Source organism: Juglans regia, chromosome 3 (assembly GCF_001411555.2).
Source record: "Juglans regia cultivar Chandler chromosome 3, Walnut 2.0, whole genome shotgun sequence".
NCBI lineage: Eukaryota > Viridiplantae > Streptophyta > Magnoliopsida > Fagales > Juglandaceae > Juglans > Juglans regia.
In genome coordinates, this window is record NC_049903.1 from 3,750,161 (window position 1) to 3,769,145 (window position 18,985).

Below are 18,985 nucleotides of genomic sequence, written 5' to 3' on the forward strand. Positions count from 1 at the left end.
GGCGCGCGGTAGCTCTTCCAAAGAAGGGCTGCTGACAACGCTACAAATTGGAACGTGTAAGTATAGGATGACGAGAAGTGGCATTTGTAGTCGTGGATGTGTAAGTGTCGTGTAGTCGTTTTGAAAAAAATGAATAAATATGAGATCTACATTAAAAAGAATTAATTTTTTAATTATAGACTATATTCTTTTTTAAAACGACTGTACGTCATTTACATATTTTATAACTGTATGTAACATTATTCAATATCTCCGAGAAAATAGAAGTGAAAATGAATGTAATATGATCCATCGGCTTGGGCCGAAGAACACGAATTAATTATAGTCGCAAGCTAATACCCAGAAACATATCCCATCCCAAAAAAAATGAGAGAGAGAGAGAGAGAGAGAGAGGAAGACACCTTGAATGCAAAACCGCTCGAGAGAGACAGAGCTTTGTGTGGTTATGCAATTTTAATTGCTGTTCTTTTCTAAGTTTTCCTTTTCTGTATACATTTTGTTTATTTTATTTGAAATACATAATAAAAGATATATTTATTATGAAATTAAAGGAAAATAACCATATAATTAAAAGAAGATAAATGTTTTGGCCGTAAAATAATTTTATAAAAATAAATTTACAAGTTGATAACGTGACTTGATGTAGTATATTAGATTTATAAAATTAATTTTATCATAAAATAAATCTCATATATTACATAAATTTAATTTTATAAAATCTATTTGTAATGTAAAACTAACCCTTTTACTCGCGTGAAATCTCGTGTTATAAATGTTGGAACTGACGAATAAAGTGATGTTATTACATCTCACATTTTAAATGGATTGAATTGAAATTAATAAATTATAGATCAGTATCGGATGCTTTATACCGTGGTATGATTTTTACGTGGGCCTTGATTTATTGCGGCCTTGCCGAGTTGATGGGGGAGCGAGCCCATATCCGTAGTGCTTGTGACCCAGTAAATTAACAGCACAAAAGCTAATGCATTGACAACGAACAACAACACAAATTATTGTGAAATGGCGCGTCTTCCTCGTATCTCAAAAAACCCTCACAAGTACACTGATGTTTTTCCTTTGCTTAAACCCTAGAGCGTAAATTGTCACAAAAAGGAACCCTGCAAAATATGGGGTTGTTTACAGCTTCTTCACTTGTAAACTCCCTTCGTCTCAATATGTTCGGAAGACCTCGCTTCTCCTCTCTAGTCCACTCTCTCTATAAGGTTTCTCTCCCTCTTTATCAATTTGTTAATTTTTTATTTTTATTTTTATTTTTTCTGTTGATTGTATATTTTGAATTCTGTTCTTTGTAAATTTCTTAGTTTTTAGCTCAGAAAATGCATGGTTGTGATGGCCACACGGTTGTCTCACAGACCCCCCATTTCATTCCGATAAAAAAAAATCTCTTAGTTTTTAGCTGCAGGAGTCATGTGGCGGGTTTCTATCTGTTGCCTCCGTGTTATATCTCTTTTTTTTTTTCTTTTTTTTTTTCTAAACTCGGTACCTAGATATTGTAAAATTTGCTGCTTATTTTGATATTTTGTAATGACTACAACATATACTTGCATATATATGATATAAAGGAAAATAAAACCAGCTAGCATGCCTGGAAATGATTAATTATAACTCTTGCCTTTGCTCTGCTCAACAACGTGCAATAGAAGAACAAAGGCTTGTGTATGGTTCTGTGATTACCGGGAAAACAAAAAAGAGTACATAATTTATAAACTCAAGGTGTCTAAATTTAGATAATTGTTTTATATTGTTGTTGTATCAGTTCGTCTCTGGAAATCTGTTGATATGTTGTGTATTATACACCAGTGTAGGCAATATCTGTGCTACAATGCCTTTTATGTTTTCTGCTTGATTCAAATTTATATTTTTAAGTATTGGAGCATTAGAGATTTGCTCACGGCTTCTCCTATAAAATATATTTATTCAAATATTAAATTCTTTCTGTTTTCATTCTTCAGACAAATTAGTTGTTTACTTACTTCAAATATATAAATGATATTGCTTTTGTTGTACTGTAATAATTTTTTCCCCTGCCAGAGTGGAAGAAGAGATGGGACTAACTCTATTTGCTTGAATATCCGTCGCCTTTCTGCTGTAGGTAGTAAACAGCTCATATCTCCCTTTCTCTATCTATGCATGCATATATTCATTGATCTGTGCCCCTCCTAAATGCCTGAAAACGTGATGGTTAATTTCGTTAGAACCATTAGTGAATCAGAAACAGAAAGTGCTTGTAATCATGTACTCTATGATATTTGAAGTGGTTGATGTACCATGGTGTTCTAAGTAGGCTTTTAGTGTATTTCTCTAAAACTTAATTGTGGATAGTAACAGTTACTACCGTTCCCTTATATAATTATGGTATATATTAAAGTGGTTGTTAATAGGATGTCCAGAAAGTTCTGCTATTACAAATGGACACTGATGAATAATCCAACAAATAATTGTTCTCTCAACTCAAGTCATGTTTATTTACAAATTCCCAACAAATTGGGGTCAGTTATGTGGATCCTTTTAAGGCCATTCAGCCTTGCCTAGGGCCTTGCTCTTGGTTTTCTCTCTTAATAATCATGTCTTTGCCTATAATTTCTACCCCCCCTCCCCTCCCCCCCAAATCTTCTTTTATTCTTTTTGTTTTTGCAGTTTTTGCTCCCTGCACATTATATAACCACTCTTGCTACATTGCATTCACAGACCTCTGTTACATATGGCCATTGGCCATACCATCTTAAACACATCCTCTTATTTTGTCTTCCATTGGTACCATAATCTGTCATTCCAAATGTTTCCGTATGTCCGTTTGAATGATCATCAAATGATTGGTATCAAATAGTTTAGATTGACAGATGGCTTGCTATTGCAAACACACTTTTAGTGCATTCTCATCTTTTTCCTCGTGTAGAGTTCCAAAATTTTAGTCTCTTTCACAGTTTCTCATATATCGCTGAGCTAGCTAATTCTGGTGTAACTCATTAGATCTGGAAATGGTGTTAAGGACAAATATCCTTGAATATGTCAATGTACAGGGTTTAAAGACAAATCTGCATATATTTTTGTCTTTTTTCAGACAAACATTCGCAACACTGATGGCATGTACAACAGCTTATTAAATTTCCTAGTTGTATGTGAACTTATTTGGCATTGAATGATTGATTTGCTCTCATTTGAGAATTTAATGTTTTACGTATTGTCAGCTGAAGTCTCAGATTTTGAATGTGACGAACTCTATGATGATGTCAAAGCGAAGGAAAAAGACACCGCATTGCGCCTCGCTCTCTCACAACTTGCCGGTGATTTTGGTAGAGAATCTATGTTGTCATTGCAGCGGTTTTTCAGGTCACGGCGTGCACCTGTGATACCTACTGGCTCATTAAAGCTTGATATGGCTCTCGGGATTGGAGGATTACCAAAGGTGATCATTTGACAGAGAAAAAATTTACTCTTGCCACATATATGGTATGCGAATATGCATTTATCCACAACTCACATGCAAGTGTAGTGAGTGGTATATGTGAGAGCCAGAGGCAGATTCCTGGTTGATGACACCATTAGAGATGTTTGGAAAATATTATGGTTTTGATTTGTTTGACACAGATAGGCAGGTTAGTTGGCCAAATTGGACTTTCTTCTGCCCAGACCATCAGTATGAGTCTATGCTGCCTTTTTTATTCAATCAAAGAGTGCATTCCCCCCCCCCAACAAAAAAAAAAAAAAAAAAACATTAGTTTAAAACAATAAATTTATGGAGTACCAGCTTATGAGCTTTTGGATGTGTTGCCTAATCAACGCTTAAAATACTCTAATCGGTTCTTCAAGAAGGCAAGTTAATGATATGTGATTTGAAGGATTTTGGTTTCAAGTTATAAGTTTAGCTGCAAAAATAAAATGGTGTCTATGTAGCTGTCCTGAGAGATTTACGCTGCTCACTGCAGGGAAGAATTGTTGAAATTTATGGGAAAGAGGCATCTGGAAAAACTACACTCGCCCTTCACATCATCAAGGAAGCTCAAAAGTTTGGAGGTGCACACTAATTGTCCTCTTGTACTCTGTGATTGGAAGTGTTTTCGGCATGAGTTGAATTGGTTTTGGTTTGTAAGTTATCAGAAACTTATTTTCCCATTACTTTGAAATCCAGATCAGTCAATTAACATAGATCCTGGAAACCCTTGATTGTTCTTATATGCAGTTATCACACTAACCAAAGCTTTTTATAGATCTTTCTGCAAAATTTTCATGTGTATTTTAATTATTAGCACTTTATCAAGGGGTGTTGGACCTGATATTCTTTTATAAGTTATCACACTAACCAAAGCTTTTTATAGATATTTCTGCATGATTCTCATGGCTATTTTAGTTATTATCATATTATGAAGGTGTGTTGGACCTGATGCATGTTTCTCTCCCATTTCTCTTTCCACACGAGAATTCAATAACTGATGTGCTAAAAGGAGTTAAATGACTAACCGATTATTACAAATTTCTTCCAAACATTTTATTTGTTTTACGATTTTTTCTTCACTTGTGGTGGCATTAAATCACTTTTTTTTTAAGATAATTGATGACACTCCATCTCCTTCCCATTTATAGGAAGAAAGTTTAATAACTGTTTTCATTATATCTTAATATCTTGGGTGAGTCCCAAGGGCTCTGCCATGGGGTGGTTCCACCGTCATCAAAAGAAAAAAAAAATATATCTTAACATCTTCCATGCTTCACTGATCAGTGACTTACATTGGCAACATTTATTAGTACCTGTTATTGTTCTGTCCTTTTTTACAGTCTGTGGTCTTCATTGCCTCACTAAATTGTCTTTTGGCAGGATGCTGTGCATATCTTGATGCTGAGAATGCAATGGACCCTTCTCTTGCAGAAGCAATGGGTGTAAACACAGAGAATCTTCTTATTTCAAGTCCTAGTTCTGCTGAAAATTTGTTAAGTGTAGTCAACACACTGACCAGAAGTGGAGCTGTAGATGTAATCGTGGTTGATAGTGTAAGTGATTAATTACTTCACATGATTGTGGTGTATCGATTGGACTGATTTTTTCCTGGAGACAGTTTGGGTTTTGGGGGAGGGGGGAGTTCAACTTTGAGTACTTTCACTGTCCTTAACCGATTCTCTTTTCAGTTGAAGTCATTCTCCTTATGAACGAGAATTGCTACCCATTGTTTTAATTATTATTACTTTTTTGTTGTTTTAGGAAAACAAGTTAACAGCTCCAGGTGGCAATATCTTCTGTTAGTCTGTTATTGGAGCCTATACTATTACAACTTTCTATTTCATCCTGTTAACCTATATACTGTTCTGCATGTTTGGCCTTTCAGGTAGCTGCCCTTATCCCCCAATGTGAGCTTGATCAAACGATAGGTGGCACCTCCAAAGATGAACAATCGAGAATAATGACTCAAGCACTTAGAAAAATTCATTACTCATTAAGCCAATCTCAAACACTTATTGTTTTTCTTAATCAGGTGGTTGTTGGTATGCCAAAGTCATTTTTAACATTTCTGTTTATATGTTATAACATGTATCTTTTCAGTTATAGCAAGGAGTGATGCCACTTTCCTATCGTTGTTATCTTTTATGTTCAGATTCGGTTAAGTCCGAAATCAGTGCAAGGTTTTGGACGAGTAGATGAGGTCACATGTGGTGGAAATGCATTGAAATTCTATGCATCTGTACGACTGAAGATGATAAGAAAAGCATTACTCAAGACGGAGGATAAGGTCAATCTCATCTTTTATGTTCTTTTTACTTTTCTGAGATTTTTTTCCATTTTTTGTTTCTATTATTATCTCGTAGACCTGTTTCCTCTCCAGCCCACCGTTTGAGGTTGTATTGTATTATTTAAATAATTTTTTTCCTAAAAAATATATTACTTTTTAGGTAACTGGTCTTGGGGTTTGCGTACAAGTTGTGAAAAATAACCTGGCACCTTCGATGAAAATGGCTGAACTGGGAATACAATTTGGGAAAGGCTTTTGCTGTGAGTCTGAGGTCTTGGACTTGGCTTGTGAACATGGAATCATCATTAAAGAAGGAAGCAAATACCTCATAAAGGGAGAATTTTTCAGTGATAAACATCAAGCTGAACAGTATTTGGCTGAAAGCAATGGAATCCTCGATAAGATAGTCATGATCTTACGAAGAGAGTTGTTTGAAAGAAAGAGAGAAACATTTTAGGTCCTCCGTGGATGAGTAATATTCAAATATGGTAAGCTTGGACGTCAAAGGAGCCAGCCACCTTCCGAGACACGGTGTGACCCGAAGGGTGTTTGGACTTTGAGTTTATAAGTGTCTCACTCTTAAGGTAAAAAGTGTTGCACTTAATTTGAATTCATGAGCGTACAGGCCGGACACCAACTTCTGAAGTTGACTTAATCGGCAAACACCTTCTGTTACTTCAGAAGACAGCCGGGGGAGTGGGATTTCATTTGCTTGCCTTCTGACTAAACTCTGATGTGGGTTAATTCGCGTTTTACTCTTAACTTGTTAATCTTTTTGTCATTTTTATTTGTTACAAAATCTTGTAAATTTATGGTACAAGCAAAGAACGACAAAAACATCATTCGTAAATCCTTGGAATCGTGTAATCTAATCCAATGTTTAGGCTCTGTTTTCTCGTGTAATGCATATGGGAAATAGTGTTCCAATGGCACTGGTCTGTGTTAAGATATAAAATAATAAAATTTGTATTTTTTTATCAGTTTAAATTTTTGTGATAAGTGGTGATTTTATATAGTATCAGGACAGATGTCTTGAGTTTGAATTCTAACTTTACATTCTATTTTATTTAATTAAATATTTAACTTGTTGAGCTTATTCATCGAGGGGATTTTGACTCACAAGTAAGAGAGAGTGTTAAGATAGAAAATAATAAAATTTATGTTTTATCATCAGCTTAAATTTTTAAGATAAATGATAATTTTACAGTCTGCAAAGAGGGGTTTAAGAACTAGTTTTATCAAACTTTTGAAAAAGGGTTATATTTTCTACGCGTAGCGTTTGAATGAATTTGAAAACAAATGTTTCTGTCAATCAAAGCATGTATGCAACCCCCCTTCCCCTTTGGACTTTTCCGTTCTCCTCGTCCCATCTTCTAGCCGGCTGGCTGTTCCTATTCCACAAACGAGCTGGATTTTAGCCCGCCTTTCTATTCTGATCTGAATTATCACATGCATGCAGCATGAATTGCGCTTGTCACCTATTGATCGAAGACTCCTGCCGGTCAAGCAGCCCTAGTCCACACCTAAGTCCACTAATATGACAAAATCGGTTGGATCTTTGAATTTTCCGCATAGCATACTGTCAAGAAGCATTTGTCCCTTTCATTTCTTATTTTAACATCATTTACACTTGCATGTGTGTGGTGGTTCAGTATTAACATCAGTTGTTAAGATTATTCGTCGTCTCTCCAATCTTATCGAACCCTCTTCCATGGATCTCTGTGGTATATGGTTCCCACTGCATGCCGTCTTCATTAGAAACTTTAGAAGTAGTCTTCATTAGAAACTTTAGAAACATTAGGGACAATTGTTCTTGGTGCAGGAAATTAAAAGTACAATTTAACAATAGTAAATAGTGTAGATAGATGGATCTTTTCCATTATGGAATTCCAACAAACAATAGTCCTATTTAGGGGTATACTACCTAACATGTTGTTGGTTGCTATCCATTGCACAATGGAATGCGCGCATCGATTCTGAGAACGATGTAATTTTACTGCTGTCCACTCCTCAAAGCTTCGCAGAAGGAACTGTGTGTCACTGATGATGCCCTCAATTATCCAATCAGTGGTATGATGTGGCTATTGCAAAGCTGCTATGGCTTTTTGTGAATCTCCTTCTATGATAATCGTTTTTAGCTTCTTGAGTGTGCTTCTTGGACACCTATGAGTACTGCTGCCATAGCTTCCCTTTGATGTGGATTACAGCTAGTTGAGAATTCTGTTACTACAAACTGGACTGATCCATTGTGTGCCCTGTCAACTGTTGCTGAGGTGCTGCCACATGGTCTTGCTGCCACGTCAAATGTGGTTGAGAAATGTTCTTGTAATGGGAGGGACCTTCCAGGGAGGTTGATCAGTGTTTTCCACTCCCATGCCATGCTGTGATCTTTACAAGTGTTGAGGACTTGTACATGTCACAAATTGATTGATGGGAGTGGTTTTGGACTCATGGATGCTCCTGTTTCAACATTACAACAAGCAGGAGCGGAACTAGAATTTGGTGCGTTGGGGGGGGGGCAATTAGCAAAGTATGTCGTATGTAGGAGTGAACAATAACCGACATTTAAGGTAGCAAAATGTGTCACCGACATTTAACATTAACCATATAAGGTTGTTATCTAGGGACAAACTAAATTATTAAAGCCACCCATCTAAACCTCTCACTTGAACTCCATCAAACTCAAGTAAAAGATAAAAGTTAAGATAGAAATAGTCATGTAAGATTTTTTGAAGCAAATGATAAAAATTAAGTAAATAAAGATAAATTTTTTTGTTGAATCTGAGATTGAATATTGTAAAGTCTCTATAATATATATAAAAATAGCTATGGAAGGTTTGTTGCATTCACTAATAATTGTTAACTTGATAGTAGTATATATATATTTACTAACAAAACTAATCCAAACAAGTTAGTTAGTGGAAGATTTATAAGAAAAAATGTAAATAAATAGAAAAAATGAGGTTGTAAATTTACCAAATAACTTATGATAAAAGACCAAGATATTTTATTACCTCTTACGAGATATAAAAAAAAATATTAAGAATGTGAAATTTTATTAATAACAAAAAAAAATAGGTGTAATTATGGAAAACCCCACACCCCCAACTACCAACGTAGGTCCGCCCTGACGACAAGGTGTCCATTGTAATAATGGTTGCCTACATATGAGAACATGTTCACAAAGAAACAAGGAAAAACCGAAGACTATTCGACGGGGAAAAAAAAATATTTCCACAAAATGACGAACTAGATGTGGCCGCTTGAATGACGCAATTTGGTGCATTGTATGGAGAACTTTCTGAGCAACCAACTTAGTTTCTATAAAGTGAGAGAGATTGGCCTGTTGAAAATTATAACGTGTAGTTATTCTTCTCTTTTCTTCTATATTTTCCTCAATGGCTAAGTCCGATTCGGCCGGGAAAGGCCCTTCCATTATTTCCACAATGCTCGTTCTTGGACTGCTAATGGCTACTCTTGGCACAACAGGTTTTAATTTCTATCTCGCTCTCTTTTCTTAATACATATTCAAACCAAAAGATCACCCGTCACAGCCCATGCTCGAATGCTCAGTACTGGCCTGACCAAGGTTCAGGATATAGCTCGTTAGGAACACTATACTTCGCCCAATTAGGTAGTGCTAGATCTGTCCTCTCAGAACTATATGGAAGAGACAAGAGGGTACCTTTTCTACTATACACCCAAAAACCATATTCACGATTTATTCTGCACGGCATGCACGGGGTCTTTTTCCTATATATAGATCAGTAGAATGTGCACTAGTTTCGTGTTTTAGGATATTAATTGATCAGCCAAGTTAAGGACAGAGTTCGATCATGTTTTACTACCGGCAGAACTTGTTTTTTTCATGTTCATTTTTTACGAGTAATTCGATGACAATTAAGGAGGAAATTGAGCGCATATTTCAATTGGAACTAAACCATATGCCGTAGGCTTTATATATAGGAGCTCAAGCTGCACAAAGTTTGAGCTAAAAGAAGTGGTCGGGGGTAAAGTATGCATTGGTATTTTTATGTATATGTAAAACCATTGATCATTTGTTGTTTAATTGACTCGTACGTGCAGGTGCGCAAGTTGGTGTTTGTTATGGAAGACTTGGTAATAATCTACCACAGCCGACAGAAGTTATAGCCCTCAGTAAACAAAACAACATCCGAAGAATGAGAATCTATGATCCAAACCAAGATGTTCTTCGAGCCCTCGGAGGCTCCGACATTGAGCTCATGCTCGGCCTTCCGAACGACAACATTGAAAACATCGCTTCAAGCCAAGCCAATGCAGACGCTTGGGTTCAAAACAACGTGAAAAACTTCGGTAATGTCAGGTTCAAGTATATTGCAGTTGGAAACGAAGTAAAGCCTTCGGATCGATATGCACAGTTCCTTGTCCCCGCCATGCGAAACATTCAAAACGCAGTTTCTGCAGCTGGCCTCGCAAACCAGATCAAAGTTTCCACTGCCGTTGACACTGGAGTACTTGGAGAGTCCTCCCCCCCATCAAGAGGCTCTTTCAAGCCCGAATACAGGCCACTTCTTGATCCTATCATCACCTTCTTAGTGAACAACCGGTCTCCATTACTCGTTAACTTATACCCATATTTCAGTCACATTGGTGACACCCAAAATGTTCATCTGGACTTTGCCCTTTTCACGGCTCCTTCAGTTGTAGTGAGCGACCCTCCGCGCAGTTATCGTAATCTTTTCGATGCCATTCTAGATGCTGTTTACTCGGCATTGGAGAAGGCCGGCGGGGGGTCATTGGAGATCGTTGTATCGGAGTCCGGTTGGCCTTCAGACGGTGGGGTAGCCACATCGCTTGTAAATGAAAGAACTTACATAACGAATTTGGTTCAGCATGTGAAGGGCGCCAGTGGCACTCCAAAGAGACCTGGAAAGCCGATAGAAACTTATTTGTTTGCCATGTTTGATGAGAATCAGAAAGAACCAGCGTTTGAGAAACACTGGGGGCTCTTTCTTCCAAATAAACAGCCCAAGTTCCAAGTTACTTTTGGTTAAGATCAATAAATAGTATTAGATCGATCATATATATATATAAATATATATATATATGTATGGAATAAGTATTAGATCGATCATATATATAGATAAATATATATATATGTATGGAATAAGTATTAGATCGATCATATATATATATGTATGGAATAAGTGCAACTTAATTTGGTGCACAATATGACAATAAATTACGGTACTGATCTGCGCGCTTGTATTAATCCCATACTATACATGATTGCTGTCTACTCATCATGTCTAGAATCATATCATGAGTAATTAATATATATATATATATATATCCGAGTTTACAATATTAATGATCGATCTGCCTTGAATATCCGAGTTTACAATTAGAAAGAAACAGATCATACAACTACTTATTAATTGTGCAACGTACGTATATAGTACCCTGCGGTATTTAATAATATTGCTTGTAACTTGGACGAACGTCCTTGGCATTAAATATTAATGTGAAATTCACATGCTTAGGGACAAAATGTAAAATAATTCACATCTTCTTGTCCCAAAAGTTCAAATCCGCTCACACGTGTCTAACACGTACAATTTCGTTCCAAAAATATATATATATATATATTTTTAAGAACTTTTAATTTGGAACAAAATGGTCAGGATGGAGATTTTTCATCTCAAACAGTCTTTAGGGACAAATAAAATCCCAGTTTTTAGAAACAAAAATTCTCATCCTAAAAAATCAAATTAATTAATTTCTAGCTTGTACTTGCGAAGAATGTTTGGAACAAATAATTTTATGGTCCCTACAGCAAGCTAGCCTTCCTTCCCGGCCCAAAGGGGATTCACCTCTCAATAATTTATAAAATAATTAGCAGTAGGGTTGTACATAAACCGGCTGGACCGACTGCCGCCGACTCAAACCGACCATCAGATTCAGGAACCGGCCGAAACCGGCAGAGAACCGGTCGGCCGGCAGTAGGAATTTAAGGACGTAAACCGACGTCGGCCGGTTTGGTCTGCAGTTCAATCCCGGACTAAACCGACGAACTGGCCGGCGTCTTAAATCTATATATTTAAAATATATTTCTTATACAAAACGACGCCGTTTCACATGAAACGGCGTCGTTTTGTTTTTAAACCAATGAAAAAAAAATTACTCAGGACATCGTTTAGTCTAACGGCGTCGTTTTGGCTAGAGTTAGAACTCCGACCCAACCCCCCATCTCATTTCGTCTTCTTCGTTCCTTCGAGTTCGTGAGCCCGAGCAGCTCCCAGCGGCAGCCTCCCTCTCCCTCTCCCTCTCCCCAGACCCCATAGGCCATACAAATTACAGACTCCCTCTCCTTCTCCCCGGACCCCGTGGCCATATAGAATCCCTCTCCCTCTCCCCGGACCCCGTGAGTCGTGACCCAGACTCCCTCTCTCGTAGCTGACAACTCACAGCGGCACAACCATTTCTCCTCTCTCATCGCCGACGACCCACACGGCCCACATCCCACTGTAAGTTTTATTCATCTTTTATGGGTTTATTTTCTTGAACGTTAAAGTTGTTATTGTTAAATTTCTTGAGGAATTTTTTGGGAGGAAGATGATGTATAGCCTCTGTTTTTGCCTTGGTTAGTAAAAATATTGTGGTTTGTGAAATGAGCTTAGTGAACTGTGAAGTGCCACTGCCCGAAATGTGAACTGTGAAGTGCGGCAAGTGCCACTGCTTAGTGCCACTGCTAGTGCTTACAGTGTGATAATTTGTGATGATTAGTGATAATTTTTGCGCGTGTGTCTGTGATAGACTTGTGGATTGTAAGCTATGTTTGTTAATTTTATTTCTTACCAATCTTTGAAAGTTTGAATTAATGAATTTAAAGCATGAAATGTGATGAGTGAACTAAACTTAGATTAGAGTCTTAGACTTGTGATGTTTGCTATGTTGCAAACTAGCTGTTGTGATAATGTACGTGATAACGTATTAAGTACTAACGTGTAATATTTATATTTTGTTTTATAATTAGATGGATTCTTCGTCGTCTCCGATTGATGTTGATGCATCATCACCAACTATTAACTTGGGAGATGATGTGAGGGAGACCCAGTCATCAAAACCCCCTAGTGCCCCTACTAGTACTACTTGTCCATTACCTAAGAAACGAAAAGGGAAGGATTCATCTATTGTTTGGGACTATTTTACGAAAGTGGAGGGTTGTGCTATAGATGATCCAAAAGCTAAATGTAATTATTGTGGCAAAACATATGCTTGCTACTCAAAGAGGAATGAGACTTCAACAATGCAAAACCATTTGCCTTCATATCCTAAAAATCCTCATAAACGTGGTCCTTTAGATAGGTACAAAAAAATATTAACAGGTGAGGCAACACCTGAGGAGGGGGTTGGAGAGAGTGATGGTATGTTAAGGAGTCTTGTAACCCACAAATATAGTGAAGATGTTGTGAGGTTAGCGATTGCAGAGATGGTAATTGTTGATGAGTTACCATTTAGAATTGTTGAAGGACAGAGATTTAAGAAAGTGTGTTGGGCTTTCGAACCTCGGTTTAAAGTGTCATGTCGTGTCACAATGGCAAGAGATTGTATGAAATTGTATGAAAGTGAAAAGGAAAAACTGAAAAAAGTGTTAAAAAAATGGTGGCATGAGGATTTCGTTGACGATCGATACATGGACATCAATACAGAATTTGAATTATATGTGTCTAACTGCACACTTCATTGATCAAGATTGGAAATTGTAGAAAAAAATCATTAACTTTTGTTTAATCCCTAATCATCGAGGAGAAACTATTGAGAGATATGTTGAGTCATACTTGTATGATTGGGGCATTGATAGAATATTTACTGTGACAGTTGATAATGCAAGTTCAAATGATACTGCAATTTCATATTTGAAACAGTTTTTGAGTGGAAATTTGTTGGGGGGTAAGTATATGCACATGAGATGTTGTGCTCATATATTGAATCTTATTGTGAATGAGAGTTTGAAGGAGTGTAATGACGCCATCACAATGGTGAGAAATGCAGTTAGATATGTGCGTTCATCTCTCGCAAGATTGACAAGTTTAAGAGATGTGCTGAAAAAGAAAAAATTGATTGTAAGAAAATGTTGTGTCTTGATGTACAAACACGATGGAACTCAACTTATATGATGTTGGAGGCAGCTGAGAAGTTTGAGAAGGCTTTCAGGCGGATGGAGAGTGAGGATTATAATTACCTCTCTTATTTTGATGATGGCACTGGGTCTGGGCACATGGGGCCTCCTAAAGCTAGGGAGTGGGAGACAGTGAGGGTTTTTGTTAAATTTTTTGAGATGTTTTATGATGCTACTAATAGATTTTCTGGGTCTTTATATATGACAGCCAACACCAGTTTTTTGGAGATTTGTGATCTCCAAAATGAGTTGATGGAGTTGAGCGAGAGTCCTAATAGTTGCTTGAGGAGTATGGCCATAAATATGAGAACGAAGTATGATAAGTATTGGAGGTCATTAGACAGGCTGAACTTGTTCTTGTTAGTTGCAGTTGTGCTTGATCCACGAAGCAAGTTAGGACTTCTTACTTTCCACCCGAAAAAAGTTCATGATGAGTTTCGTGCTGAGGAGTTGGTGTCAAATGTGAAACAATTATTGAAAGATTTGTATGCAGAATATAATATGGAATTCGGCTCCACTACGAGTAGCCAAGAATATGTGCCCCCTCCGACATCTAGAACCATGAATGATGGTGATGGCAGGCGTGAGATCAAATGGTTCTATGAGTGGTATAAAGTATCTTCCGCCATGGGATCTACTATTGTCAAAACAGAAGTAGATCGATATTTATCAGATGGTTGTGAGGCACTCTCCACATCGTTTGACTTGTTGACTTGGTGGAAAATTAATGAGGCTAACTATCCTATACTCGCGAGGATTGCACAAGACTTATTGGTTATGCCTGTTTCCACGGTTGCGTCTGAGTCAGCATTTAGTACGGGAGGTCGTGTGCTTGACCCTTTTCGGAGTTCATTGGCTCCGAGAACTGTTGAAGCACTGATTTGTACTCAAAATTGGTTAAGACATCCAGCAACAACTATTGATATATGGGAGGATATGGATAATGTGGAGAGCTTCATAGTAGAATCAGGTAATATTTTATTTGTTTACATTGTAATTTAATTTTAGTATTTTTTATAAACCAAATTCACTAACATTTGATGTTTTATTTTTATTATTAATATTTGTATATAGAGTTGGGCACACAATCAAACGTGACAAGTATTGAAGATTGAAGGTTGATGGCGTGAAGTTGAAGAAGCAAGTAGCAACTATCCAATTTGTTGTCATTTAATTATGTTATATTTTTTAGTTGCATTTTGCTATGCTTAAGACAATTTATTTTTTTTTTTGTTTTTTTTAATATGTATTGGGTAATACTAAACATCTAGTGAAGTTATTTTTATTTATTTTTAATTATGTAATAAGTAGTAAGTAATAATTAATATAGTTAGTTAGTAATAGACTAATACTAGAAAATTATAAATGATATTACTATTAAAATTTAAAATGAAATCAACTCAAAAAAAGTTCAAAAAGAACTTGGATAATGAAATAAGGAAAAGAAAAAAAAAAGTCCAAAACAGTTTGTTGAATTGACCCAATTAGAATAGAACAAAGGCCCAAAAGAAGGGCCCAAGAAAAGCCCAAAACCGATCAAACCGACCAGAAACCAGCCGGCCCGAAAGCAGGTCGGTTTCAGCCTTTAAGCCGGTCGGTTTCAATTGGTTTTCTTCCTCTTAAGAAACCGGTCGGTCGGTTTCGGTTTCATGAGAAAACCGAACCGATCAGATCGGTTTTTAGCCCTAATTAGCAGTAGTACTGCATAAAATAAAAATAATAATATCTATCATAATTCAATGACAAATTTAAGAGAAATAGTTCATACATACATACATATATCAAAAAATCTTTACAACCTCTTAATACTCTATACTCCATAATTTTTTTTAATTTTTATTATTTTGTTCTTTTATCAAATATTATTATATGAATAATGAATAAAAACTTTGAAATAATTAAAAATAAATAAACTCAAAATTTTTTTTTTTAAATTTTAACCTCTTAATACTCCACACTCCACAATTTTTTTTAATTTTTATTATTTTGTTCTTTTATCAAATATTATTATATGAATAATGAATAAAAAATTTGAAATAATTAAAAAAAAAACTCAAAAAAAATTTTAAAAATTAAAAAAAATGTGGAGTATGGAGTGTGGTGGAAGTTGTGTAGCAAAACTCTAATTTAATATACAAGAGTAGAAAAATAAATTTTAACAAGCATCATAATGATAACAAAATGTTACAGTAATATGAATAATATGAAAATTAAAAGATTTTGGATATTCTAGCAATAGTTTTCTTAACAAAATATATGAATTGTAGAATTTAACCACACTACTCAATGACTCAGAGAGTATTAAAAAAATCATTTTATCTAAATGATTTTAGTTAATTAAGAATATTATGAGATTTAAATTATATTAAAAACTCTAATTATTTATATGATTTTATTCTCTTAAAAATATTTAACAAAACTCTATTTTTTATTTAACGATAAAAGATTAGTACTTTATAAATTAAAGTTGAATTTATATTTTAATTATCTATTTTAAGTTTGTTTATTTTTAATATTTTAACCTCTACTGTTGGATCAATTCTAGAGATTCAAGATGAAGAATTGATATTTAAAGTCTCAAATTAAAATTTTTCCAATCACTGTTTATTACTATTTCCTTTTAACGTAAACAGTGATTCGTAAACAGTAATGACTGTTTATTATTGTTGTCTTTAAAATGAACAGTAATATTGATGATGGTTAGCTTTTAACGTGAACAATAATCACTGTTTATTACTATTGACGTTTTAGATATAGGAAGATATGTATAGTAATATTACTATTGCAAATATCCGCGTGTAACTCTGATATCAATTTTCCACGTATACAACACTATGCATGATCATGAAATGCTGGATGATGATCAGTAGTGGCATGCACTAGTCTATCTATCTGGTCGTGCATGCGCTTAAAAGAAGAAGCATGCCTTGAAGCATATTAATTGGATCCAATTGAAATTTAAATATGATTACGAAAATGGACCTTAAGTTGGGTTCTCTATGATCTCTGGTAATATTCCATATTTATGAATGGACGTAGCGTACACTTAGATCACCATTAATATTCCACGTACAGTACGCGGCTATCAAAGTCTTTAAGAATTATTTTAGCACTATCTCCATCGTCATGAATTGATGATCAAGATCAATTAGTCCAAGGATAAGGAGAAAAAATAGATTTTCTTATGTTAGGCGTAAATGCACATTAATGCATTTACGAATATTGGAAATATTTGTCTAAGACTCTAATATTGTAATTTCTTGAATAAATATATTGCTTGACCGAGAAAGGTATATTTATTATATATTAGGTGAAAGCAACGTGTAATGCACGTTTGCTTAATTTATGTTTAATTTTTTTGTTAAGAGTTTTTTTTATTAATAAGGACATAATTTTTTAGGTTAATTAAATAACGATGTAATGTTTATGTAATTTATAAATAATTAAATGCTGCGATATATTATAAAAAAAGAGTATTAATAGAAGCTTTAACATGATCCTATAAATAAACATCATAAGCAAAATAGATCATTGTATACCAGAATATCTATCTCTACAGCATTTCTGGAATATGCAGGAAAAAACAGAAAAAAAAAGTGGTGCAGCCGATAAGACCAAATGTGCATTATTTTGAAATTAAACTTGGGAGGGAAAACATTTTTGTACTTTCTCTAAACAAAATTGAAATATTGTTTCCAAGTAACAAATAATTAGAACATAAATTATTTGTGGAAACATCAAATGATTCATATTTTGAACTAATGTTTTTATTGGATTTGTATTAATCTTATCGCAAACAACTTTGTTAAAACATTACGCTCAAATATTTGCTAGAAGAAAATAAAATTTTTTTGTTAAGAACTAATTTTTTATTAATAAGGACGTAATGTTTTTGGTTAATATAATAACGATATAATGTTCATGTAATTTATAAATAATTACACGCTTTGATATATTATAAAATAAGAGCATTAATAGAAGCTATAATATGGTCCTATAATTGGTAGATGTTTATACAAAAAAAATTTTGAATAGCTTTTTAATATTTATCCACAACGCTTTTTAATTTATTATTTATATATTAAATGAGGGTGAGGGCATGATTGGGCACTTCTACGGCCTTGTTTGTATTCAGAACTCACATCAATTCATCACATCTTATTATTACAATTTTTTCAAATTCATATACAAAATATAATCAACAATTCAATTTTTTCAAATCTTAAAACAATAATAATATTAAAAATAATATCCTACTAATATTTTATTCAACTCATCTAAAACCATCTTAATTCGATTATTTTTTAATATAAACTGGACTAATTGTATATACATAAATTAAACAATATTTTTACATATATATGTAATGAAAGTGTCTGACATGATATGACATGATATGCTTATAAAAATAATCATTAATTAGCAATCACGAGAAGGAGTCCACATGATGATCTTTTAGTAAATTACCCAATGACTCTAATTACTCCTGATCATGATCATCTGTTGTCTTTCTATAGTAAATTTGTAATAAATTTATAAGCTTGCATCGATCCATTCTTCGAAAGTTGTAGACTCCTTATATTAATATATTGTTCCGTATCTAACTATTTAAGTTATCGACTTGGCCTAGCTATATTGTGATAAATTATTTAGAGATAGATCATGGGCTGCTCATCTTAAAGAAGTGCTAGATCTGTTTAATTATCATTTTTTTAAAATATTATCATTTTATTACTCTTTAATATAGTATCAGATAATTAGAAAATTATTTATTTTTTTATACTTAATTGTCAATCGTTTGGTGTCACATGCATTATATCTTGAACGTACACTTTCACCTATAGTTGATTCGAAACACACACATACATATATTTTCATGATTGCATAATCCATGGCGACTGGAGGCCTGATTCATGATCATCACGATCTTAGGGATAATCAGATGCCGTACGTCAAGTTTATCTTCTTCTATTTTTTTTTTCTTTTTGGTTGTTTTGGGGGACATGCATGTGTCATCTCTGAAGTCTAAAGTTAATCACAACATTTATGACAAAATAAAAAGTCTCCAAAATTGATT

General features: G+C 34.7%; 2 protein-coding genes across 2 annotated transcripts; both read left to right on the forward strand.

Annotated features, from left to right (window-relative positions):
• Positions 1 to 1,007: 1,007 nt before the first annotated feature.
• On the forward strand, positions 1,008 to 6,647 carry LOC109005238 (DNA repair protein recA homolog 2, mitochondrial). The gene is made up of 8 exons (XM_035688489.1): positions 1,008 to 1,226; positions 2,056 to 2,116; positions 3,213 to 3,430; positions 3,951 to 4,038; positions 4,838 to 5,010; positions 5,343 to 5,489; positions 5,610 to 5,744; positions 5,905 to 6,647. The coding sequence occupies exons 1-8, from the start codon at positions 1,131 to 1,133 to the stop codon at positions 6,199 to 6,201; spliced, it is 1,215 nt and encodes a 404-aa protein (XP_035544382.1). The 5' UTR covers positions 1,008 to 1,130; the 3' UTR covers positions 6,202 to 6,647.
• Positions 6,648 to 9,088: 2,441 nt separating this feature from the next.
• Positions 9,089 to 10,811, forward strand: LOC109005246 (glucan endo-1,3-beta-glucosidase, basic isoform-like). The gene is made up of 2 exons (XM_035688490.1): positions 9,089 to 9,233; positions 9,831 to 10,811. Exons 1-2 carry the CDS (start codon positions 9,143 to 9,145, stop codon positions 10,778 to 10,780), a joined length of 1,041 nt encoding a protein of 346 aa, XP_035544383.1. The 5' UTR covers positions 9,089 to 9,142; the 3' UTR covers positions 10,781 to 10,811.
• The last annotated feature ends 8,174 nt before the right edge of the window (positions 10,812 to 18,985 follow it).